Source organism: Triturus cristatus, chromosome 2_2 (genome assembly GCF_964204655.1).
Source record: "Triturus cristatus chromosome 2_2, aTriCri1.1, whole genome shotgun sequence".
NCBI classification, from domain to species: Eukaryota; Metazoa; Chordata; class Amphibia; order Caudata; family Salamandridae; genus Triturus; species Triturus cristatus.
In genome coordinates, this window is record NC_140582.1 from 628,688,152 (window position 1) to 628,715,867 (window position 27,716).

The 27,716-nt window shown below is 48.3% G+C and overlaps 1 protein-coding gene across 5 annotated transcripts in view; it reads left to right on the plus strand.

Moving 5' to 3' along the window:
- CLCN3 (Cl-/H+ antiporter 3) overlaps positions 1 to 27,716 on the plus strand; it is an 846,805-nt gene that overhangs the window by 497,758 nt on the left and 321,331 nt on the right. For all 5 annotated transcript variants that reach the window (XM_085641816.1, XM_085641819.1, XM_085641817.1 and 2 more), the window contains one exon: positions 7,397 to 7,554. In XM_085641816.1, coding sequence (XP_085497942.1) covers positions 7,397 to 7,554 — 158 coding nt within the window. The remainder of the gene's footprint in view (positions 1 to 7,396; positions 7,555 to 27,716) is intronic.

Genomic DNA, 27,716 nt, shown 5'->3' on the forward strand with positions numbered 1-27,716 from the left:
TACTGTGCATGGGGAAACTAGCACCACGCACTAAAGCCAATGAAAGCAGTGCTCTCATGTGATTTATAATAGTAAACCGCATAAGAGCACTGTGAGGATTGGCTGAGATAGACTAAAACAACGCTCCATCCAAGGCCAATGGGGCTGTGTGTCTGGTTCCCCCATCTCCCTGACAGCAATGTCTGGGAAAGCCTGAACTGTACAGGTCAGGCTGGCCACAAGTAAAATACTAGACAACTTGCATGCGGAGTCCAGATACACAGACCTAGCTGGTCACTGCAATAAATCACCCTTCGCAGCAGTAAACCTTCTGTCTGCCATCATAATGTGTGAAATATAATTGCTGGCAGGCAGGGGTCAACACTCCCTCGCCCCTATGGAGAAACCGCTGCTCCCGATGTCCCTCGATTAGAGCTGGGTCCTGGATGCGGCAGACTGTCTGCAGGGCTAGCATGGGAGCCCTGCAAAAATGAGGGCTAGGAGGGCCAAGAAAATCCTAGTTGAAGAGGTGAAGCTCCGTGGCGGCTGTGGTACTTCCCATTGCCAGCCAAAGGTTCGAGCATGCACGGCCGCTTCCTTGAACATGGCCACAAGGAGTGTCAGTGTCGCTTCAATCTCCATCAAGCTCAACCCTAGGCAGCTGTAGCTTAGAGCAGTCAATTTGTATCATACTAGCCAGTTTATCATACTTTGTATTATACAGCACCCCAATTTTCTGCTCATTTGATTTAAAGTGTCCAAGTCATTCGTCTATAATTGGAGATCCTACGCCTTGTTAGTATTCGCGCTAAAATATGTCCATGTTTCAGTCTAGCTATTTTATAAACGAGACAATATATATGCGTTAGGAGCAGGGCCGCCTTTATGGTGGTGCGACCGGGGCAGCTGCAGATGGCGCCGAGTTCAGAGGCCTGAGTTCAGGGGGCGCTATGATAAGAAATAACTTCCCTTGTCTAGTGACCGTTTTAAATTTATAAGGTAGCGCAGGGGGTTAATATGTCTGCTGCAAAGAGTGTGTACCATGCAGATCACAGAACTGTATTTATGTGGATAGCTCCGTGGGTTACTGTTTTTTTTACACGTTATGTATCCCCCCCCCTTTATTTCAGTAATCTAATGTTGCTAAAAAAGGGTTGGTTTGGATAGAAATGCATTCTTATTAGTAAAGCCAACCCCAACCATTGTGGTACGTTTTAAATCTTAAGCTTATGCTTTTTCGGACCAAACACTCTGCCTACTAGTATGGATTAAAAGTTTTCTACACATTATAATAGTCATTCTTATGTAACATTTCATATAGACTGCTTTACACATGTATGATTCATTGTCTCTGTATAGTTTGTCTGATATAAAGTGCTTTAACACCCTACACTGGTATGAATAGGGATATAAAACAAATTAAATGCATTTGCAAGAGGGGCTGTAAAGAGATATGAGGCACTGTTGGGTGGTGGTAGTGAGGGAAAAAGTTTGTATCGCCACTAACGCTAATGCCGGCTCTGGTTACGTGTGCATTTGTAGTGACGTGTGGGAGTTGGGACAACTTTATTGGAACAGCTGTTTCAATTGTGTGCATACAACTTTACAGAAATTAACAATATGTGTTAACCGGCCACAACCACACCCTGTAAAAAACACTGGGGTCTCTCCTGTTGTGGCTTTCCTTTGCGAAGGGAGACGAACCATGTGCGCACCCGGACAGGCGATGTGCGCGCGCATGGCGTCTCCCACCGCGCACTTGATTTATTACGGCCCGGCCGCTCGCTCCCTCACTGTGCACGCTGTTTGCCTGCTCGCGGTGGCTTTCACTTTTGTGGACTGCCTCATGCACTTCGAAGGCTCGAGCCAAAGCTAAAAAAATAAAAATAAGTTAAAGCAACCCCGAGCAGGCAAACGGCGTGCGTGCAGAGAGAGATGGTCCAGCAGAGGTTCAGTGACTGAGTGCCCAGGAGACCGGCTCTGACTGACAATGCTCAGCCATCTGGTGATTGAGGGGGCTCCAGGCCAGGTTCAGGGAGAGAGACATGCCCCTCTCCCCCATGTGTGCGGAACTAGAGGCGGGGCTACAGCTTTGGGGGTGTGCCTTCTTTCCTCCTAACCTTGGCATGTGCCTTGTACTCCCAGGGGTCGCCAAACTCTGGGAAGAATGGATGCCAGGGTGGTGGCAGGTGATCGTGAATGCAGAGTTCATTCATAAAACTTGACTTGTAGAGCGGGCTGAAGTCACGGAGGCACGGAGGAGATGCGCAGCACTTTATAAATCTTCTACCTAAAGAAAGCATTAAAAAACACATTAGAGCAGATTTCAAACCTGATAGTGACTGAAGGGGCCGTACAGGAATCTAGCATTGACAAGCCATGATGTCCTCAAGAGGGACAGGCGCTTCTCCCTATCAGTAAGCTGGAATTACAAATGCCAAGGGCATTGTGGCTTCCTGCTTCTGTGTCAGGCTCCATCTCGGTGCCATTTACAAAAATCAAGTTTAGATACTGAAGTAATTGAGCAATAAGATTTTAGAAGCGCGTGCGAATCAAGCCAAGGAGGTTGTGTCCAGTGCAGAGATGAATGTTTATTCACGCCTTCCTCGAAATGTAGTGGTGGAGCCGGTACTGCACAGTCACCAAGTAATACAGCATTATGCAAGTGCTATGGGGGGGACCGCTTTCCAGGGACAGGCACAGTACAGGGAACTCTGAGCCCCAGCAATACACGTAAAAGGACGAGCTTCCTTTATCTTTGAAACATATTTACCTTGAACTATTGAAGACCCTTGAACTCTTATGCATTGTGCTGAAAGGATGATGTGTCTCTGAGAGTGAATCCTGTGATGGTCAACCCGAGGGTTGTATCAGGGGAGCTGCTGCTTTGTGTACATTGTCTCTGCTTAGACTTTACTAACCGTGTTCGAGGAGGGACGCTCGACATCCTGTGATTCTGGGCAAGTCGCTTCATCTCCCCGTACTGAACAAAATGAATGTTTCCGTCTGTAACGCAACTGGTGCTTATGTAAAGCGCTCCGATACCTTCGGGTCGAGTTTGTGCTCTATAAACCCCCCTCCCCCCAAAGACAAAGTTATTCTGTGCTAACTGACACCCTTCTTAGAGCCCTGTAGAGAGACACTCACGGAAACCAGTGGGGTCTGTACTTGGCGCTATGTAGGATCGGGTCGGGTGTAAGAAAGCCATAAGTATACGCACTATAAATGAAGCCTTGGGAGCCCTTGTTGTGCTCTTCTCAGACTCCGCCTCATCATTCAGAAGCAGAGCGTGAAATAGATCAGTTTTTATTTATTCAACAGCGTTCGTACCCTGCAGTGAAAGGCTAGCGTGCTCGAAGATAACAAGCATTTGCAATTCAATAGGTCTCGCCTTTACGAAACTCTTGTAAATGCCAGACCTATTGCATTGCAAATGCTCTTTGAGGTTGCTGACCACTGGAGACGCCCTGGTTTAGCAGGAGCAGGTTCGAGGGTTAACTGGTCGGTAGGGCTGGGGCCAAATCAGTTGGTGTCTTCCTCTTGTTAGCAGCTGCACGGCAGGTCTTCTTGTTTCTTGATCTTCTTGCTTGTTTCGGAATCTGGATCTGAGGAAGGAAGGTTCAGGGTGCCCCTAAATACTAAATTTAGGGGCGTTACAGGTAGGTAAAGGGCAGGGACCAATGGGTCCCTTCCTTGGGGTGGGTACACCCCCTATCCTGCCACTCTCCTGTGGGAGGGGGGCAGTAGCCTAATCCTGATTGGGTAGGGCTCCCCATCTTCAAGATGGCGAGAGCCCGGAGATGTGCTTCACCTCGCCTCCCCCACCTGAGGGATGGGGTTGGCAGAGGCTGGCACACCCCCTTTCCTTACTTGGGGTTTCCCGACAGTCTTCCCGCCAGAGTGGGGGTCAGAACTGGTGGGGGCCAGTTGCTGAGTACAGCAAGTGGCCTGGAGAAGCTCAAAAAGGCGGCATGCCTTTGAAGCTTCCCCTGCCCATCCTGGGGGAGGAGACCTAGCACCTCTCCCAGGATGTGCATTGTTGCAGACCCAGGAGAGCGGATGGCTCTCTACCCAGGGGTCCAGCAACATGTTTGCTGTGTGGCAGCCCCTTAGACAAGACGTGGTTTGTAGGTTAGGTTCAGGGGGCAACTCTAAGTTGCTCTCTGTCGTGCATTATACATTAAATTCCACACTGGCATCAGTGCAGGTTTAATGTGCTGAGAAGTTTGATACCAAACTTCTCAGTCTTCAGTGTTGTCATCATGGTGCTGTGGAGTTCGTGTTGACGATCTCCCAGCACCATATACTCTTAATGGCAGCACTGCACTTACAGTGCCCAGGAATGGACCTGGGTACTGTAGGGGCACAGGGCTCATGCACCTGTACCTACACCACTGGCATAGGGCACCCAGCTAAAGGGGTGACTGAGATATGCCAGGACAGTGTGTGTTGTGTGCATGGCACACAGGGATGTGTGCCATGTCGACTCTCTGTTTTGTTCTGCTCCCAGACACTCAGCCTGCAAAGGCAGTGTGTGTGTGTCAGGGTACAGGGCCACTAAGGGTGGCACAATAAGTGCTGCAGCCCTTAGGGGCCTTCTCTGGTCACAAGGCCCTGGGTACCTAGTGTACCATTTACCAGGGGCTGACTTGTGGCCAGAGATGCCAATTGGGTTTAGGCTTCAACACAGTTTTAGGGAAGGAACATAGGCCCGAGTACCTGATTGGCAGGAGCCCAGGGCACACTCGGTCAAAGTACATCAGCAATTCAGCAAAAAGTGGGGGCATACCATGTAAGAAAGATGGCACTTTCTCACACACTCCCATTGCCGTGTGAAAGCAATGAGCCCCACCCAGGGCTTTAAGTGGGAAAAAATACTGGGGGGTCTCTGATAGGGGGGGTGACCGATGCAGTTGTGGGCGTGGCTTAAAACACCTGAGCTAAAAAACTGTGCTTAACATGAGCTAAAGAATGATGATGGATTCAACCCAGATCTGTGACTGGGGGTGAGTGTTTGGAGAGTTTCAGCACTCCGTCCATCATCTCCTTGTGTTTGCTTTGTTTGCCCTAGTTTGGCAGGGTATGCCCAGATGTGGGTCCCTTGCTCACTTTGCCACTGGATTCAAGCTAGCCTGGCTGATGTTGGCTGTTAGCCCGAAACCGGTCCCAGGATGCTTGTTTCTGGTCCAGGGAAGACATGGCTTGGCAGTTTGGGCTGGACTGTTCCTATGATGCACAGGGTCAAGACTGAACGAAGGACAAAACGGAGGTCCTCATCCTCGGCTCCACCCCCTCAGCCTGGGACGATTCCTGGTGGCCGACCGCCCTGGGAGCAGCACCAATGCCCACCGACCACGCACGCAACCTGGGGTTCGTCCTTGACTCAACGCTCTCCATGACCAAGCAAGTCAATGCCGTCTCATCCTCCTGCTTCAACACCCTCCGCATGCTCCGCAAGATCTACAGGTGGATCCCCACCGACACAAGAAAAACAGTCACCCAGGCCCTCGTCAGCAGCAGGCTGGACTATGGAAACACCCTCTATGCGGGAGCCATGGCCAACTGCTGAAACGACTGCAACACATACAGAACGCCTCTGCCCGCCTGATCCTCGACATCCCTCGACACAGCCACATCACACCCCACCTGAGAGACCTGCACTGGCTGCCCGTCAACAAGAGGATCACCTTCAAGCTCCTCACCCACGCACACAAGGCACTCCACGACACCGGACCAGCATACCTAAACAGACGACTCACCTTCTACACCCCGAACCGCCAGCTCCGCTCCGCGGACCGCACCCTCGCCACCGTCCCCCGCATCCGAAGAACGACCTCAGGAGAACGATCTGTCGCCGACCTCGCCGCCAAGACCTGGAACACCCTCCCCATCCTCCTACGGCAGACCCAAGACCTACTAACCTTCAGGAGGCTACTCAAGACCTGGCAGTTCGAGCAGTAGAAGCACCCTATCCCCCCCTAGCACCTTGAGACCCTCACGGGTGAGTAGTGCGCACTACAAATTTCCTGATTGATTGATTGATTTGCATATAGCTGTGTCTGAACTGGGGTGGCAAAGTGAGCTCAAGAATGATGATGGATTCAACCCAGACCTGTGACTGGGGGTGAGTGTTTGAAAAGTTTCAGCACTCCTTCCATCATCTCGTTGTGTTTGCTAACATAGTGTGCCACCTGACTGGCATTTTGCTACTTCTGTGATTGAATCCAGATATATAACACAAAAAGTAAGATTACGTACAAGTTAAGGCTATTGCCTTTGTTAAAGGCCGTGAGCTGCATAAGATACATAAAGCAACAATGATGGCTTTGTTGCATATAATATTGAAAATACTTCCGCTCTGAAATGATGAGACTTTAAAAGAACTATAACGAGTCTCTTTGAAGTTACCTCAAAGGCAGTGAAGGGGGGGTACTAGTACTGCTGCAGAGTTAAGATTTTTTTTCACCAGGAGGGAGAGGGCGAAAATGGAGAGACCGATAGAGACATTTTCTGCATCTGCTTTTTAGAACTAGCACCGGCAAGACCTAGCCCGCTTAAAGCCCAGGGTCCACCCGCTTGCATTTGTGGCAGTTGTAAGGCTTCCTCTTTCTATCCCATTTGTGGAGCTTAGTATGTTATTACTGCAATTTGAAGGCCCGCGCCAGTTTCTAGTTAGGAGTGACAGTTTTGTAGATTATTCTTTCAGATTCAGGCCTTTTTGTGTGAATATTTTTATAGCGCAAATTTAGCTGAGCTCAACGTTGCATTGTAGGAGGGAATAGGTAAAACGAATGCAGTCAAAGAACGTTACCAATGTGAAGGGGATTGCAGAAATAGAGAAGGGGTGGAACTTTCTGTGGATCACCTGATTTGCCGTGTATTTACTTAGTACACTTTAAGGTAAAATGCAGTACTCGTCTTTTCAACCTGCGTGTTAAAATTAGTTATAGTGTAGTGGCGCGCTAGCCAAGTCTTATTCTCAGTTTGTCTGTCTCTCCTGCGCGCTCCAGACGCCGGAAGTTGTTTCTGATGGGCCCAGCAGGTGTCAGGAGGCGGGCTAATGCGGCAGGGTCATTACACTGCGCACTGAAGAGTCAGAGAGGGGAGGTGTTTATATTACAGTTTATTTTCCTTCGAAGGCTGGGTAGTATGGTGTAATTATTCCTGTGTATGCAGTATAACAGTGTATAAACGTACTCGCAATCGCATGCCTAGAACCTGACTGTTAAAGAATCTTTTTAAACAAATATCCCGTTCGCTCCAGCACACCTGCTGTTATCGCACGCATCTCATGTTGCATAGTGGTGCGCACTACAGTGACGAATAAATATTTTTCCCTCAAGTGTAAATATTTTGTGCCTTTCCAGCGCTCGTCTTTCTAGGCTGGTGTGAATTGTGGTTTCTTTTGATATTGCAGGAACTCATTACACAATGACGAACGGAGGATCTGTAAGCAGCACGACACACCTACTGGACCTTCTGGACGAGCCTATTCCTGGGGTTGGAACGTACGACGACTTTCACACCATCGACTGGGTGCGCGAAAAGTGCAAAGACCGCGAGAGACACAGACGGGTATGCAGCATCAATAATTGAAAGGTTATTTAATGCGATTGTATTATAATGGAGACTGTTGCTAGTGGGTACCAAAGTTGCTCACAGTGGGACCTCGGTTCTAAGTCTAACGTTGGCACTAGCCTAAACATAGTGTGATCTTTGAAGGACATTATCACCCTGATGTTCAAATACTAAATATATGTAAGGACACTATGTAAATACAAATTGTACAGTGCTTTGTGTCTACACTTGTCCCACATACACTATCCACACCTGTCACATAGGTCATGTATTCGGTCTAGGCCCTGCATATCGTAACATTAAAAGATGTGAGGTGCTCTTATTGCACTAAACTATTCTCTGTAAATTGACGCATACATCCATCGCAGTTTCTAACATTAAAGCACACAGCAGATTTTCTGTGAAAAATAAATGCTGCAGCGCACTTGGAACAAGGCGACTACTGACTAAGCTAAACTGGCATATTACAGTGTGGCTGTGAGCATTTTGCACATGGTATGTGAAAAGTACATTGACACAGCCCCATGGCTCTGCTCTTTGTTGCAAGAAAGGAGAATATCAATATTTGGTTACTCTATAAATTAAAATTATCTTGCTGTTTCAGTAGGTTTTTTCTCTCATTCTTCCGGTACATTTGTTTCGAAGGTGTATTTAGATGTGGTAGGTAGGGAAATCCGCCGTAGGCCTTGTTTACCTCATGTTTTTTTTGTGTTTCACCTCATGTTTTTAGTCTGGGCGTATTGAGTATTTTGACCTTCGCAGCATGCTAACCCGATCCAGCTACACGTGCTTCCAAAATACACGTGTGCCTTGAAATTGCTGCAACTGTCACTCATAAAGCCGCTGTGCTGTCTCTGTGCACATTTTCTGTACAGATATGGAAAGTAGGAGTCCATGATTTATTTGGCCCACCTAACATGTGGCTTTATAATGCATGTTTTCTTGGCAGCCTCTTCCATAGGACCTCCTTCATGCTATATAAAATATAATGTGAGATTGTTGTTTAATTAGAAACTGCTATCAAAATACAATTTACAGTACTTGGCTAATTTAGGCAAAAAAATCACTGCTAAAGTTAAATTCTTCTTACTAATTACCTTAATAGCACAAATCAAATACATTTTGCCTGGGATCAGATGTGCATTCTAGTGTCCTACATTTCTGCCTGATATAGTACTCACTTTATGATTAGTTGTTTTTCTTAGATGAAAACAATAGCAAGAAAAAAGTATCTGCATCACAATTGGCCGGTTCATTACACTGAACCATAATATAATAATAGCATCTATTTTGAAAAGATATATGCCTATGAGCAATATTATCATATTGCCATTCTTCTCGAGTCCTGTAGAGTGAAAAAATAGCAGAGAAACATCTGATCAATTATAAACAACAAATTAGAAAGCTGCAATGTGCCTGGCTCAAAACAAACCCTAAACAAGACAAACTTCACCTACAGAAACATAACAGATTATACAAGTCACCTATCACAAAAGCTAAGAAAAGGTTCTTTTCAGACAGAATTCTAAATTCTATATGTGCAAATAAAGAATTCTGTACTCTCAATGAATTTCATAATCCAAATTTCCTAGTAGGCTTATTTTGTTACTCATTATTTCACAGACACACTGACAAATCATTAGACTGCCAAAGCAGACACGTTGGGCTCCTATTTAAAAGAAAGACAAAGCACCAGCACCGACCCTTTTCCAAAACAGCAATTCAAGACTACTCTAATTCAGCCTCTCTGTTCCTTCCAACATATTTCACACAATGAATTTCTGGACCTGGTCAAAGCAAGCAGGCCTGCTGGCAGCTCTTCTGACCCGTGTCCACCGCAAACCTTCAAGAGAATTCTTCTAACAACCTCTGCTGCCACACCAGTAAGAAGAATCATCAACAATTGCTTAACTACTGGAATTTTTCCAGTAGAACTGAAAAAGGCATACATACACCCAAACTGAAGAAAATAAACTTGGAACCGCTGAACCCCGACAACTAAAGAGCAATTACAAATGGACCTTTTCTGGGCAAACTAATAGAAAGAGCAGCCTTCCCCCAGATGTCACAATTCATTGAAGATAAAGCCACACATTCTGACTTCCGGGTAGGATTTAGTCCAGGAAGAAGCACAGAATCTGCCCTCTTTGTCATCTGGTATTACCTGAATAACACAGTTGACCGCAACGGGGTTGCTGCACTACTTCTCTTAGACCTTACGGCTGCCTTTGACATGGTTGACCATGACACTCTGATGCAAAGACTCTACGAAGCCAGCATAGAGGGGACTGCTCTAGACTTAATCACATCCTACCTTCCCAACTGAAATTATGTCATCCATACTCCCCCTTTTTTGTCCAAACCATACTTCACAAATGCAGGGGTCCCTCAAGGCTCTATCATCTCGCCTATGCTTTTCAACATCTACATGAATTCATTACCGCCACTGATCAATCAATTTCACCTCACATGTTATAACTATGCAGATGACATGCAAATACTCCTTCAACTGAAATGCCCCAAAGACGTTGGAAAGTCACCAATTTTCAGTTGTCTCAGAGCCGTGGATCAATGGATGACGTGGAGCCATCTCAAATTTAAATGCTTCCAAAATGGAAATACTCGTGTGGTGATTGTAAAAATTATGACCCGCTTGCCGTATGGCTGATGATCTGGGAACACAGCATAAAGTATCGAAGGAAGTAAGAAAACTCGGAATGACCGTGGACTCCAAGCTATCAATAAATGCCCAAGTGGACAAACTAGCAAGATCAGGTTTTGTTACTATAAAAACTCTGCATCAAATCTTCCCTCTATCTGGGATTTCCACACAAGGTCCAGGCTATCATCGCCCTTGATCTGTCCAAACTTGATTACGGCAATAGCCTCTACCACTTATCGCCTTTAATGACTGTGAAAAGATTACTATGGACTCAGAACTCGGCTGCAGACTACTTTTACATATAGAGGAGGAGCTAGCGGTGTGCGCTCCATTGCGGTTGTTTACTTTTACATATAAAGCCACATTACCACATCTCCTCTGCCTTGAAAGCCCTGCATTGGTTTTCGGTTGTCAGAAGATCCACATTTAAGCTGCTTTGTATCACCCACAAAGCCATACATGGAACACAACCCCTCTTCATCAAGAATAAAATCACCAAACACATTCAACAAAGGAACTTCTGCTCTAGAATGGCACCTCGCCTCAAAATCCCATTGTACCAGAAAAAAAACCATGGGTGGCACGTCCTTCTCGGTTCAAGCAGCCAAACTATGGAACTCTTTACCCCCCAACATAAGATCCACGGATAACCACCTTATCTTCAGAAAACTACTCAAGAATTGGCTCTTCCCCACATAACCACCACATGCAAACCGAAATGTACAGCATATCCCTCTGTATATAGGCATTTATTTGGACTATAGATATGTACCTGTATATGTGTATTGCTTTGTATAAACATGTATTATAATGATGTTTTAAAAATATAGACATGTGTTAATTGTCCTCAACTAATGTAGATATTACTGATAGTTAGATTATTCCATGTTTTTAACATGTATATAAGTGACTCCATAAATAAGTACATCTTTTATCATAACTGTCATTTGAGATGTCATCAGTGATGTCATGAGTGATGTCACTGACCATGTCATGAGTGATGTAATATGTGACGTCATCAGCAGTGCATTGCGGGCGCGCGAGTTATAGTTAGCTGAACTAACTATAACGGGGGAATTTCAATGGTTTTGTACAAGTGAAAAGTCCAGCTAACTATAACACCCCTGAAACCTATGGTTTTTTCAGTGAATTTCTGAGGTTTTTAAATGCTAATTCCTAACTATAACGTGCCTGAAACCTATGGTTTTTTCTGTGAATTTCAAAGGTTTTTTAAATGCTAATTTCTAACTATGCCTACAGAGATAGGACATGTGAAGAAAGAAGAAAAAATGCACAGAAAGAAAAAAAGGAAGTGCCGAAAGAAGCAACAGAAGTCCTCAAAGACGAATTAAAAGTGCAGGAAGAAGGATAACGTGCAGAAAGAACAAAAAGAAGAGCAGAAAGAAGCCTTGTTGCAAAATCATCCTGTACCCTCAACTTTTTCAGACGGATACTGGTGGTAACTGAGTCTGACTAACCAGTCCTAGAGCCAGTGCTATGTTAAAAGACACTTAGAATACAGTGAAAACACCTACATACACTAGGGAACATTATGCGTTGGGGTCCCCCTGTGATTAGCATGAACTCCTCTGTAAGTCCCTAGTATATAATAGGGCAGGGGGATTAAAACTACCTCTTAAAACATGTCACAGGGCGTTTTTGCACACGTTAACTCAGGCCCCGTCCCCTCCCTTCACCACTGTGTAAACGCGCCCTGTGTCCGTTTTTAGTTGGGAGATTTAGTTCATTTGAATCCTGAGGGTCCCTAGGGTCCAACTAGCCCACTAGGTACCTCCAGTAAGTGCCACAGAGCTGCCTTGCAGAGAGGTGTAAAAAGTGGCACGGCCTGGACCACCTCTCTGCAATGCAGCTCAGTGGCGCTTACTGGAAACACTTGGTGGGCTAGTTAGCCCCCAGGGGCCCTCAGTATTGAAGGGAAATTATATCCCCAATTTAAAACGTGCCATAGTGCGTGTTTGCATACGTCACCTCAGGCCCCGTCCCCTCCCTTCACCACTGTGTAAATGCGCCCTGTGGCTGTTCTAAGTTGAGAGATTAAGTCCCCTTGAATCCTAAGGGTCCCTAGGGTCAAACTAGACCACTAGGTACCTCCAGTAAGCGCCACAGAGCTGCGTTGCAGAGAGGTGTAAAAAGGGGCTTGGCCTCAGAACACCTGTCTGCAGCGCAGCTCCCTGGCGCATACTGGAGATGCCTGTTGGGCTAGTTGGCCCTCAGGGACCCTCAGTATTGAAGAGGAATTAATTCCCCAACTTACAACTCGCCAGGGGGCGCGTTTGCAGAGTGCTGCAAGGAGGGGGCGTGGCCTCCGGCACGATGCCAGTCTTTTGTTTATTTTAATTTTTTAAGAAGGGGGGCTGTGTGGTTCCCCTTCTTATTCTAATTTATTGGCCCTGATGACCCCATCCCCCAGGGCCTGTCTCCTAATTATATTTTTTTGACCCCAATCCCCAGGGCCGGCCACTGTTTTTTATTATTTTAAAAAAATATATATTTATAGACACACCTAGGACATGCTGGACAAACCGTACGTACCTATCACCATGACGATTTGCGTGATATTCATTAAAAGGCGACTATGCATACAATGAATTTACGTGGAATGTATTTACACCACTAGTGAAGCTCTGACATGTCTGATGCCCTACCGTGCCTAATCCCGGTAGACACCCTTGTCGTTTATTTATACAAACATGGGTAGCTTTTGACGGGCACATTTAATACACATGCACACCAAGCCATTCAAAGGGGATTCAACAAAAATTCGACCAAAACTATGCAAGAATCCCCCCTCACGGTTAATAAAACACACATCCACTGCCGGATGTGTAATACTTTTTATTTTACTCTCTGGAAAGGGGACGAACATCACTTGAGAGTCACAGCGCGCTCCTGGCAGAGCCCAATGCTGTGTTACACCCACCATTGCCTGCTGAGTGCCACACACCTCTGTGTTGTATTCCACTAGCTAGTGCATATGCTATGACACTCTCTAGCCCATGTGCACTGTAACACCACCCCGTGAATATGTCATGCCACACTTGTCTTTGCACGGGTTATATTGCCCCATCTAACGTGCGTTCCTCGATACCTATGTTATAACGCACAGTGCTATGCCATACATATTACAATCTGGGATCCATATCTTTGTCACAGTGCATATGCAACGTTACACTCCCCAGCACATATTTTATATTACAACTTTAGAGACTAGTTAGGTTACACAACACTGCCCTGTGCATATTACACTCCAAGGCGCACATCGCATAGCACGCGCTAGTGCCTGTGGTATCTCGCGCTCTCCAATGAATCTGTCACTGCGCACAATGTATTGCATATTATATTTCACGCCCGGTTCATCTTATATCACACTTTTTGGTGCATAGTTTATACCATACACTATATCTAGTTTTTTTTTTTTTTCAAAAACCTTTATTACAATTTCGAAAAGATACAAGTATGGGCCTACAACCAACAGGCCGGCCGCTAAACGCAGTGTAAACCTAGGCACGATTTAACATGCACATCAATGAAGCAGCAAAAAAGTTACTAAAGTGCTAATCATAGCAGTCAGCCACAGCTGCAGTCCCAAAACAAGCAGAAAAGGTTTCGTATCTTTGAAAAACAAAAAACATCAAACTCACAAGGCAGAGGAGGTCAATGGCAGAAACACGTGCTCCTCGTATCGAGGGAGTAAACCAACCCGGGTAGACAGAGGGGGGGGGAGGGGGGCAAGGCAGAAGCGACAAAGTCGCCTGTCGCAGGAGCATACAGGAATGCGGGGGCTAGGGAGACAGAGCGGCATCCATCTCACGCGTCTGGGGCGGGGCGCAAATACCTCCACGATAGGAGTTCCAGGGACCCCACACCTTAAGCCACTTCCCAGGCTTGCCTCTCGCCACATACACCGTTTTCTCTCTAAACATACACCAGTCCATGTGGTCTTTCCACTCGGAGACCGTTGGCGGCCTCTGGGAGCCCCACAATTGTGCGATGTCACGCTTCGCTATCATATAGCCTAGAGTCACCCATTGCATCTGCGTCACATTGTAATCAGTCGGCTCCCAGACATTCAGCAAGCATCTACGTGCCTCCGGCAACAAGGCAACATGCGTGACTTCTTCTAACACCGCATGCACTCTGCACCAAAACCGAGTCACCTCCGGACACTCCCACAAGATATGGAGAAAAGTCCCCAGTAGCCCACAGCCTCGCTTACACAAACCATCCACCGAATACCCCATACGCACCAGGCCAGGCCCCGTGACGTACACTCTATGCAGTATCTTAAGCTGGACGAACCGCAATCGGGCCGGGATAGCCGCCTCTTTCGGGGAGGCCACCGCTGACACCCAATCCTCGTCGTCCAGTTCTATACCGTCTGCAATCCATGTCTCCCGCAACGAGGCTAGCAAACCCATTCGATCATTGATAAGTTTTTTATAAATCAACGAAATGGTGCTATCCGGCACATAGCCGTCCAATACTCTGTCTTCCAACGGGGAATGCTCCGGAATGGCCGCCACGTCTGAAAACACGGAACACAAGGCATGATGAACTTGAACATACCGATAGTATTCCCTATCATTCAACTGGTATTCCGCTTTCAGCATGTCGAACCTCTTAAATTTCCCTTTAGTCCAGAGATCCCCTACCGTGCTGATACCAATCGTATCCCACTTCTCGAAGCCTTTCGTGGTATACAGACAACCCAAACGCTGGGACGCGTACAATGGCGTAGCCCGAGTCAAGCGATCCCTCCACCCCATCGCCGCATTTGCTGCATGCCACACCTGCACCGCGACCCGCGTCGGGCCCGTCAACCGCGCATCAAGGGACCCCGAGTATAGTGCTCGATTATAGTCCCCGCCTGGCAATAGCAATTTGTCCATCTCAAAAGCCGGGTTCAAAGCAGGGCCATACATCCGGTGATTGACGGCAGCCAATTGGGAAGCCCAGTAATATCGCTTAATGTCGGGGAGGGCGATCCCCCCGTCATACCACGGCAGGGTCAGTTTGGCAAGAGCAATCCGCGGCCGCCCATCCCAAAACAATCGACGCTGGAGACACTCCACCTCCAGAAAATAACGGGCCGGCACTACATCCATAGTGTTCTGCAGGGCGTACAAAAAGCGTGGTAGCGACATCATTTTGAACAATGCTGCCCGGCCGAGCGGCGAGAGCGGCAACCGCCGCCAACCCGCCACATCCGCCCTGAGGCGCTGAAGGGGGGGGAGAAGATTCCGCTCATACCGGGCCACTGGATCCAGGGTTATAAAGATACCCAAATACGTGAATCCCGACTCCGCAATCTGGATAGGGCACCCCCGCGGAAGGGGGGGGGCCTCCCCGGAGAGAACGTATACACAAGACTTAGCCCAGTTAATTACCAATCCAGAGTTGCGACCAAAGGAGCTCAGCACGTCTACCAATACAATGAGCGATTTACGCGGAGAAGCAAGATACAAAAGGATATCGTCCGCATAGAGCGAAACACGATCCTCGTATTCCGGCGTCCATCTAAGGCCACGTATCGAGGGGTGCCACCGCAACCATTGCGCAAGGGGCTCCAAGCAAAGCGCAAAGAGTAGAGGCGACAATGGACATCCCTGTCGGGTGCCCCTACCCAAAACAAAGGGAGCCGACACCCGTCCGTTCACCACTACCTGTGCCAGTGGTTTGTCATAAAGCAATTTCACCCAACCGATAAACCCCGGACCAAACCCAAACTTCGCCAACGCCGCCCAGATGTATGGCCATTCCAAGGTGTCGAACGCCATGGTAGCGTCCAAGGACGCCAAGATGGCCGGCTCTCGAATGAACGGGGCGCGAGCAAGGACGCCATGCAGTCGCCGCAGGTTCAAAGCGGTATTGCGATGGGGTATAAAACCGGATTGATCCTGATGAATCAGGTCGCCCACAACCCGGATCAGACGATTGGCCAGTACCTTGGCGAGAATTTTGGGCTCCGCGTTTAGCAAAGAGATAGGCCTGTAAGAAGTACACCGATCCCGCGGCTTCCCTTCCTTATGGATAACAACAATAGTAGCAAGACGTTGGTCAGAAGGGAGGGAGCCCGCCGCCTGAGCCTCAAGGAACATGTCCCGGAGATACGGGGCAATCGCATCTGGGCGCAGCTTATACAATTCGATGGGGAGTCCATTGGGACCCATGGCCTTACCCGAGGCATTGGAGCGAATGGCCAAAGCCATCTCATCAGGCGATAGGGCCGCATCCATCAATACTTTATCCTCATCTGATAGGGAAGGCAGAGTAATGTCTCGGAGCAGCAGTCGAGAGTCTTCCTCCGATCGCTCTGAGACCGGAGAGTAGACTCCGTGAAAGTAATCCGCAAAGCAATCAACAATGTCACCGGGGTCCGTCACACGCACACCATCCACCCTCTCAATCTCCGGCACCACTCGACTCGCTCTCTCCTTCTTATCCAACCAGGCAATCAACTTCCCTGCCTTATCACCCATATCGTACAACCGCCCCTGTTGCTCCCTGCTCATACTCCTAGCAGATTCAGTAACCAGCGCCTTATAGTCGGCCTGCTTAAGCTCCAGCACATGCAATCTGTCATCCGTAACGCCTTGCTCCAAATCACTCTCCAACTCGGTGATCTCATTTTCTAGCCGAACAACTTCCTGCGCCTCGCATTTTTTGGTGTGGGAAATGAGGGATAGGGCCTGGCCCCGGAGCACCGTCTTAAAGGCCTCCCAAAGGGAGACGGCGGACGACACCAACCCCACGTTATCATTAAAATAGTGTTCCAAAGACTTGACCAGGTCTGCACGAATCGTGGGGTTCCGGAGGTACCAGGGGTTGATCGGAGCCACCCTCCCCTCAGCCCCCAGGGCGATATCCAGGTGCAGCAAAAGGGGGGAGTGATCAGATATACCGCGCGCCAAGTGTCGCACCTCTCCGATCATCCCCGCCTGGGCCGCAGGCGCTAGCATATAGTCAAGCCTCGAAAGACTACCGTGGGCCCCGGAGTGGAAGGTGTATTGCGCTTGTCCAGGGTGTTTCAACCGCCAGCAATCTATCAGTCCTAGGGTATCCAGAAAGCCTCCCAGCCAGTTCTGGGCCCGAGGGAGGTCCCTAGGGGGGTATCGATCCTCAACACCGGAAACCACTGCATTAAAGTCCCCCCCCAGTACCAGCACCCCCCCCGGGAGCCGAAGCAGCAGGCTCCCCAAATCAGCATAGGTGGCCGTCTGCAGGCCCGGCGGCACGTAGACCGTGACCAGCGAAATCAATCTACCCTCCCACCTCCCCACCAGCGCAGTGTAGCGCCCTCTGTCGTCGTGGAGCACCTCATCCACCACCAGCGGGAGAGAGGTCCTGACCAAGATGCCCACTCCCCTCGAGCCAGAGGTGAAACCAGAATGGGCCAGGAGGCGATATCCTCGTCTGTTCATGGCATGAAAAGAGTTCCCTATGAGGTGCGTTTCCTGCAAGAACACAATGTCAGGCGAAATACGTTTCAAGAACTGCAGGACTACCCCCCGCTTTATCCTGTCCCCCAGCCCATTCACATTCCAGGAAAGAAGTCTCAGTCCATTACCCCCCATCCCTCCCAGCACAAAATATCCCCCTCCCGGGGAGCACAATCATAATAGCACAGAAAAAAAATAGCACCCTGCCTTGTGAAACAAACAAACAAACCCCAACCCCCCCCCCCATCGACCCCAACAAAACACCCCCCTCCCTGCACCCCTGCGTGAGCCCAAACAGCCCCCCCAACATGCAGTGTGCCTATCGCCCCAATATGAAGAAATGACAAGAAAAAGACCCAGAAGGAGGAAAGGGCCCCAGCAAGCCCCCTGCAACCTCCAAATACCACGGGGCAAAGCGTCACAAACTGGAGTCCAGTGCAGCCACAGGCGCCAAACGTTACCAATACAGTCCATCACCAGGATCACAGTTCCAGTCCTACTCTGGCAAACCTTCTCCGCTTTCCGCCATCCGACCCTCCCGATCCCGACTCCTGGGCAGGGCATCCAGCCACTCTCCCACCGCCTCCGGCCGGTCGAAGAAGTGGGAGCGACCATCCAACTCGACCCTCAGCCTAGCCGGGAACAGCATCGCATACTTGAGTTCCATGTCTCTCAAGCGCCGTTTGATGGCCGAGAATCCCATCCGTTGCTTTTGAACCGCTTGTGTAAAGTCTGGGTAAAAGCTAACATTAGAGTTCTCAAATCGTAATGGCCCAGCCACCCTCGACGCCTGCAGGATAGCGTCCCTGTCCCGAAAATTAAAAAGTCGGGCAATGATAGGCCGCGGGGGGGCACCCACCTTGGGCGCACCCCCCGGAATCCTGTGGGCCCGTTCCACAGCGAAGAATTTGCTCAGCCCTTTGGGTGCTAGATGAGTCACCACTAGATCCTCCACAAAAAGATCCACAGCAGACTCCTCCGACCGTTCGGGCACGCCGATAATGCGGACGTTATTCCGTCTGGCCCTGCCTTCGGAGTCCTCAAGGCGCCGCTCGGTCTGGTCACTGGCGAGCTGCAACCTCCGCACCGTCGTCTGCAAGGCGGCCACATCTACCGTCAGGCTCGACGCTGCTTGGGTCAATGAGTCGACCCAGTCGTTGGTTTTCGACAGGTCCGCTCTGACCAAGGTGACATCGATCAGCACCGAGTCCAATTTGTTAGCCAGAGTATCCAATTGCTGGTTCACAGTCACCTTCATCTCCTCAATGGCCCCCATGACATCCAACAGGGTCAATTCGGATGAGGCGCCCGAGGCCTCCCCGGGCGGCTCAGGCGATTTACGCGATCCACTAGGGGATCCCTTTGGCTGTGCATAGCGGTCCATATTGTTGGCCTGGGAATAGGCTCCCCTCCGGGTAGATTTGGGTTTCAGTTTGTCGCCGTCCACTCTCGTCGTCATCGTCAGCGATCAGCAAGGTCAGCACCCTCCAGCACCCGGAGGAAGGCCAGGAGATCCGGGCCGCTGACTGGGAGAGGCCTGTTTACAGTTCAAGACTAGGCCTTGCACTCCGTACTCCGCGCCGCTCTTCGAATGTCCCACGCATCAGTCTCGGTAGCGCAACTCGAAACCGAAAGTGAAAGCACGGGGTCCGGGGCAGGCCCAGCCTGGCATGCCGCTGTTGTTCAATTCGCAGCCGGACACCTCACCAACCCGAGGTCGGCACCAAGGCCGGAGAAGGCCGCAAACTTCAGATCGCCAAAAAACACGTTCCCGGAGTCCAATTTCAGTTTGTAAAACGAGTGGCACCTTAGCGCAAGATCATAAACAAAAGCCCATCGAAAAAATCAGGATTATGACAGGATAGACGTGGGAGGTTGCGGAGGCCCTCGGGAGCCACAAGCCTACGCGGCCATCTTGGTTGCGCGCTAGGCTCCTCCTAGTTTTCATTTTCAATCGTGCTCTCAGGACTATGTTCTATATAACACTGTGTTCACCTACCCTTTTCACGGGCATTACATTTTGCGATAGGGGGTGGAGGGTCAGGGGTTGTTTCTGCCAAGTAAGCCCGGAGTCACAGTCACAAACGTCCTCTTCTTCCTGAATAAAAGTGAGATTATGCTGCATACTTGTTCATATTTTAAGTAGTTCGCACAGACACACGTTTTAAAAACAATAAAGTTCCTAATACCCGCCTTCTCTGAACAGTTAGCTTGCTGCCCCATCCCCCTCCTCCCTATCCTCTGTTGTGTGAATCCATGGACTAGCCTCCTCCCTCCTGCCATGCATGGTCTGATGTGCTGCCACTGCCCTCAATTTAGTATGATGTACCAGTCCCCTCCTCCTGCCCTCCATTGCCCAATTCTATGCCCCATCATTGACCTCCTGCTTAAACTCTGTGCTTAGCTTGCTGCCCCTATTCTCCTTCCCCCTGCCCTCCGATGTCTTTGTGCATGCCCCGGCTCCATCCTTTTTGCCCACCATATTCCATGGACCTGCCACTCCTATCTACTCTGAGTGTTCTGTTGAGCTGCCACTCCCCTCCCACCTGCCTAGCATTGTCAGATGACTGTAACCTGTCCCTGCCACCTCCACCCTGCCTGTCCACATGCCATGCCCCTATCCTCTTCCTCCTGTCCTACATGGTCCATTGTACTGCCACACCCTTCTGCCCTCCCTGGTCTGTTGTGCTGCAACTGCTCCTCCTGCCTGCCCCGTGCGGTCTGTTGTGAGGCCCCTTCCCCTGAACTTTCTTGTCTGTGCACAGGTCCTGACCCTCCCTTCTATCCTCCATCGTCCTTTGTGCATGCTCCTGCACCCTCCTTCTTGCCCATCATAGCCATTGTGCTGCCACTAACCCTCCCACTTGCCATGCATGGTCTTCTGTGCTGCCATGGCCCCTCCCACCTTCCCTCTGTGGTCAGTTAGCTGCCCCTGACCCCCTCCCACCTTCCCTCCATGGTCTGTGTATATGCCATCACAGTTTCACTGTTGCTCTTCATGGTGTGTCTTGCTTCTAGTGCCCATCCTGCCTGACCTCCATGGCTATCTTGCTGCTCCTGACCTGCCCCCTTGCCCCCAGCCCTCTGTTTACATGTGCAGACCCCTACTCCCTCCCTCCTGGCTTGTCTGTTCCATTGTAATGCCCCTGATCCGTCCCTCCTGCCCTTTATGGTCTGTTATGCTGCAGCTTTCTCTCCTGTCTGTCCATTATGGTCAGCTAGCTACCATTGCCTCTTGCCCCTCTGTTCTCTGTTGTCCATGTGCATGGTCCTGTCCCCTCCCTCTTGCTTTCTATGGATTGTTGTGCTGCACTCCCGTCCCGCATGCCCTGTGTGGTGTATTGTGCTGCTGCAAACCCTGATGCCTGCCCTGCAGGGTCAGTTTGGTGCACCTCTCCATGTCCCTCCTGTCCTCTGTTATCCAAGTCCATGTCCCTACCCCATTTCCTTCCATGATCCAATGTACCATACTTGCGAACATTTTGAACTTGGTAAGAGGGAGATTTTGAAAAAAAACTGGGGTATTGATTTTCCCCTTTGAGTTACATTGAAAAAGAGGAGATTGTAGACAGGAGACAGATCAAATAAAGCCCATTTGAGCTTAAAAACATTGGACGTTTCCTGGCTGAATCGGGTCTGTTGGCATGTATGGTTGTACTACCATTGCCTCTTCCTTCTGCCCACAATGGTCTATTACATTGCCACAGCCTCTCTTGCAAGTCCTGTATTGGTGGTTTGTTGCCCCTGCCCCCCTTTCCACTGCCCTCCATAGTCTGTTGTGCTGCCACGGCCCTTCTTGCCTGCTCGGTGTGGTTAAATTGTTGCCTTTGCACCCTCCTACCTGCCTTCAATTTTCAGAGTCCGTGCCCCTGGCCTCTGCCTCTCAACAGTATCCTAATGAACAACTAGATTGCTAACATTCTATATTTATTACAAAAGTGTGGAACGCCTGACGTCATCTTGATGTAATCAAAACTGTAATACCTAGAGCATTTCCTTTAGAAATTACATATATGAGAGGGTCTTATTGGCATCAAAATTATGGTTAGTGCTGTAAAAGACTAAAATAAGGACATATTTTCTGAGTTTTCAAATATCGACAAAGCACTTTTAAATTATTTGTTATCTTTGTTTTTTTATCCAGTTGACCACTTGATTAAATGTTGCACTTAGGGGAGAGGATGTGGTGTTACTTCCAGAACTGCAGACTTTGCAACTGGGGAACCAGGTTGGAGTTTGTGCTTCAGCTCGACATTCTGTGATTCTGGTCCAATCGCATAGTCTCCCCATGTCTTCAACCAAAATGAATTTGTTCTTGTGTGATGTAACCAATGCTCATGTAAAGCACCCCAATACCTGACAAGTCTGCACTATATAACACTGCAAAAACACAAAATAATAAGTGTTTTGCACACTCTGTCATTGGGCTATATTTGGGCTACATCTGGGTGATTTTGGGCTACATTTGGGCTCTTTTGTCTCCGGTGGCCATCTTGGGAGATTTATTTGTTATGAAGTTTCCTAATTTCCTCATGTACTGCAGTCTCCTCAGTAGGAAATGCTTTCAGTTTTTTACTTTGATTCCATCATGAAGGTATTCAGATATGTCACACATTTGCCATAAATTCTGAAAGTTAGCACTCTAGTTGCTCATTAGATCACTGTAGTAAAACTACTGTTCACCATGGAAGTCTGCTCCTGGTATTAAAAGTGCATGTTTCAGTCTGCATGTCAGAATTTTTTAATGAAATAGAAGAGGATTTGAGAAGTCTCTCAAAATGTGCCCTCGTTTTCTTTCTTCAGCATTAATCATAATTTCTACGGCAAAATGAACCCCCTCATTGTGTTCCTTTTTAAATTAAATGTTATAAGTGTTACCAGTTTATTCCAATCAAGATGGCTTCAGGTGTGCCATACATTTGTCATAATGAAGACAGTAAGCGCTCTAGTTGTTTTTAAGAACACTCTGGGACATTCTGTCATTGGGCTATACTTGGGCTACATCTGGGTGATATTTGGGTTACATTTGGGCTCTTTTGTCTCTGGTGGTCATCTTGGGAGACTTATTTGTTATGAAGTTTCCTAATTTCCTCATTTACTGCAGTCTCCTCAGTAGGAAATACTTTCAGTTTTTTACTTTGATTCCATCAAGAAGGCATTCAGATGTGTCATCACACATTTGCCATAAATTCAGAATGTTAGCACTCTTTTTGCTCATTAGATCACTGTAGTAAAGCTACTGCTCACCAGGGAAAACTGCTGCTGGTATTGAAAGTGCATGTTTCAGTCTGCATGTCAGAATTTTTTAATGAAATAAAAGAGGATTTCAGAAGTCAAAATGTGCCCTAGTTTTTCTTTCTGCAGCACTAATCTTACTTGTTATGGAAAAATGGACCCCCTCATTTTGTCCTTTTTAAATTAAATGTTTTAAGAGTTACCACTTTAATCCAAGCAAGATGGCTTCAGGTGTGCCATACGTTTATCATAAGTAGGACTGTTAGCGCTCTAGTTGTTCTTTGGAACACTCTGGGAAGCTGCAGTAGAACACAAAGGAATCAACTGACAGTCTCTGCCCTTGTTGGATGTACATGTTTTACTGAGAATGTCAGACTTCATTCTCACATGAGTGAGAAAGATAATGTGAATTTACAGAAAATAAGCTCTCAGTTTAGCTTATAGATCACCGTCCAAACCTCTGTGGGAAAAGCATGAGAAAATATTTTTCTCTCAATCATGATATCCCAGCAGAAGGCTTTTTCACATGGTGAAATCACCTTAGAACATACCACAATTCCTAAAATGAGTATGGTACCATCAACAAATGATTTATAATGTAACTAAAGTCTTGCTTTTCTAGGTCTCCTGAGGCGGAAAGCCGGGAGGGTGTTTGTAATACCATTTTTTTAAAAAACCTTTTAAAACTATTTGAGAGTCACATTTACCTTGTGTTCACCACCTATTTTCTCGTGGCACTTTTAGCACAGGGCTCTCAACTCCTCGTCGAGAGGTGCACAGCGGAGTTTAGCGCTGCCGCCATTCCTGGCGTCGATTGAGGCCACGCCCCCTTTTGTGAGGCCACGCCCCCTTACCGAAGCAAAACAACAACCTCGGAGCATATATAAGGTCGCTGACGACAAGCGCCGGTTAATTGCTTTTCTAGGTCTCCTGAGGCGGAAAGCCGGGAGGGTGTTTGTAATACCATTTTTTTAAAAAACCTTTTAAAACTATTTGAGAGTCACATTTACCTTGTGTTCACCACCTATTTTCTCGTGGCACTTTTAGCACAGGGCTCTCAACTCCTCGTCGAGAGGTGCACAGCGGAGTTTAGCGCTGCCGCCATTCCTGGCGTCGATTGAGGCCACGCCCCCTTTTGTGAGGCCACGCCCCCTTCACCACTTCTCCCGCCACTATAAAGTATGTGTATATTCCGGAAGCGCAGCGGACGGGCGCAGCGGGGGCGCCGTTTGCGCGCCGAAGGCGCGCCTAAGGCAAGCCCGTCTGCGCCCGTCCGCGACGGGACCGCGACCAGCGCCAGCCACGCTGTAGGTAAGAGTAGGGACGCTACGCGGATCGTTTGGTCTAGGTCTGCATTACTAGCTCTGAATACAGACAATCACTGTCATGCGCTCAGGTATGACCTGGCCAACGCTACACCACCGCGATCATGTCCGGTGTGCTACAAGACACTTCGTGACGCTCCGCCCCCTAAGACAGCATTTTTAAATTCCAAAACAGGCTCCCCGATTAACCACCCTGATATTACTATTAAAGCCGCCCTACTAAATTGCAGATCCCTCCCTAGGCATGCGGATGATATCTGGCTGCTACTAGAGGACTCCGATTGGGACGCCCTATTTCTTACAGAAACATGGCTGTCTGTGGATAGTGTAGCTTCTATCTCACTGGCTGTCCCACCAGGCTACAAAATGAGTGTCTCAAACAGAGAAAATGATAAAAAGGGCGGTGGGGTAGCGATTATTTTTAAAGACAAATATACACTGTCATCCTCAACGCCTACCTCCATCCCAGGCATTGAGGGGCTTCATTTCTGCTTTCAAATTAACCCCCATTTGTCCCTAGCCGGCCTGATTATCTATCGGCCTCCGGATTGCCATACCAACTATACTGCCGAACTGATGGACCTTATAGTCCAAAGCTCAATAGTTCACCCCCATTTTATTGCTGTTGGCGATTTTAATGTTCACATTGACAGTCCAGACTGCCCCCTAGCCACCCAACTTATTTCTACACTGGAAGCGGCGAACCTATTCCAAATTATCTCGGAACCAACGCACAAGGCAGGCCACACGTTGGACCTGATATTTTCCAATATCCCAGACTGTTCAGCTAAAACCGCACAACCATTGCTTTGGACGGATCACTTTTTAATCCCTTTCTCTTTCTCCCTCCCCTCCCACCACCAGACAAAAGGGAGACGATCCTATGTTCGCAGAAACTGGGCTAATATATCAGCAGAGACTCTCTGCCCTGCTCTTTCAGCTACTACTCCAACTCTGTCATTAGATGTGAACACGGACGCTGTGGCTCTAAATCTTTGGATAGGTAATACGTTGGATACCATCGCGCCTGCAAAAATCGCTACATCACGCAGAGAATCCCCTTCGGCCCCATGGTTCTCGACTGAGCTATTGGCTGAAAAAAGTTATTGCAAAAAACTAGAGCGTCTCTGGCGGATAAACTATTCCATATCAGCAAAAATTTGCTACAAAGAAGCCTTGCGTGTTTTCCATAAATCCATAAAAAAAGCAAAACAATTGTTCTATGTGTCCTCCATTCAGCAAGCTGAGCAATCTAGCAAAGAAGTTTTTAAAATTGTTCAATCCTTTTTTAAACCTCGGGCAATTGAAACTGAAGTGATTCCGTCGGAGAAACTCTGCGAGGACATCTCGGTCTTTTTTGATAAAAAGATCGAGAAAGTCTACGACACCTTCACCAGTCCCGAGCCCACAATCATGTCCGACACAAATGATAATGTGGCATCCCTCCCCGCCTTGGCTCAATTTCATCCTATTTCCCTCGCCGAGGCCAAAAGGGAACTACAAAAATGTAAATCAGGGGCTCCTGATGACCCATGCCCGCCCAAGCTCTGGAAAATGATGTCGGACTCAATTACCACCTCACTGTTACATATCTGGAACACATCCATTGCAACAGGTCTATTCCCCGATTGCTGGAAACATGCCACACTCCTGCCTTTAAAAAAGAAACCAAATGGCGCCCCGGATGATCTTGGCAATCTCCGGCCAATCTCCCTGTTGGCAGCCCCCGGCAAAATGCTTGAAAAACTGATACAACGCCAACTAAACAGGTTCATAGAAGAAAGAGACATACTGCATGAAACCCAGTCAGGTTTCAGGGCGGGCTTTAGCACCGAGACCGCTCTGATAGAAGTGGCTGAGTCGATCAGGTGGTCTTTAGATTCAGGAGCATCGGCTATGTTGGTGCTCCTGGATCTATCTGCCGCTTTTGATACTGTGGATCACGGGAGGCTACTGCTAAGGCTAAAAAATTCAGGCCTGGAAGATAAGGCTCTGGGCTGGCTACAATCTTATCTCACTGATCGCACCCAGAAAGTAGCCTTGGGCCCCTTTTCTTCTAAACCCAAACCCCTCTGGTGTGGTGTCCCTCAGGGCTCGGCCCTCAGTCCATTACTTTTTAATATCTATCTGGCTCCACTCTTTTCTCTTATTGCTAAATGGGGCGTCAAGGCGATTTCATACGCCGATGACACACAACTAATTTTCCCCTTCTCGGATGTTTCAGAGGCAGCCTTCAGCAATATGAAGGGATGCTTGCGAGATGTTGCCAATTGGATGAATACAAACAAACTCAAACTGAACGCGAGTAAGACGGAGGTCATCTTCTTTGGCAAACATACTCGGCCCCCCCCTAGCCTGTGGTGGCCGTCCGAAATGGGTTTCCCTCCTCTACCCAGCACCAATGCGAAAAATCTGGGAGTAAGATGGGATGAGAGTCTTTCCTTCTCTCCACACATACAGCAGGTCTCTGCGTGCTGTCTCCATAAACTAAGAAACCTACGCAAATTTCTGTCCCTTCTGCCTGAAGACTGTCGCAAGACGGTGGTCCATGCTACAGTCACTTCCAGACTGGATTACGCAAACGGCCTCTACCTTGGCCTACCCAAATATCTGGTGCAACGATTGCAGATCGTGCAGAACGCGGCTGCGAGACTGCTAAAAAACATCCCTTTTAAACAGCATGTCTCTCCGCACTTGCGCGATCTGCATTGGCTCCCTGTAGCCTGCAGAATCAAGTTTAAAGCTCTAACTCTGGCGTTTAGAGCCCAAAAGGGGACCTGTCCTAACTATTTAAAGCTTAGACTCCCCAGATACTATCAGGAGAGATGTTTGCGCTCTAATTCACGACACCAGCTTTCTATCCCCCGCGCCAGGAGAGCCAGACTCGGAGGCAGATCCTTCTCTGCCTGCACGGCGATACTCTGGAATGCTCTACCGGCCAACATCCAATTGGCTCCAACGGAAGCCAGTTTTAAGAGGCAGCTAAAGACTTGGCTCTTTTCCCAGAATAACTAAACACTCCCTCCCCTTTTCTCCGCCCATCTTTTGCCTGGAAAAAATGATTACTCAGCGCCGGGACACCTCCTTGCGAGGTAGCTGTTCGCGCTATATAAATATCGGTATTATTATTATTATTATTATTATTAAAACCTTCTATTAACTGCAATGCTTTTTAATGAGGTGCTATCATGTATATTGGTCCCAAGATGGCTGCCAACACTTCTTGGATGAAGTGCTGACAGCCAATTAGATCTCAGGATGAGATGTGTGGTTAGGCTCCGCCCACATATATATATGATTTTACTTTTGATTTTCTTAGGAACTACTGAACAGATTGACACCAGACCTGCAAAAGGCACTTCCCTGAGCTGAGGACTACCTCTCTGCCAAATTTCAAGTAATTCTGTTCAGCCGTTCGGGCTGTACCTTGGACTAAAGGTCCCTATGGAAAATTGCATGGGGAAAACGCGTTTTGGG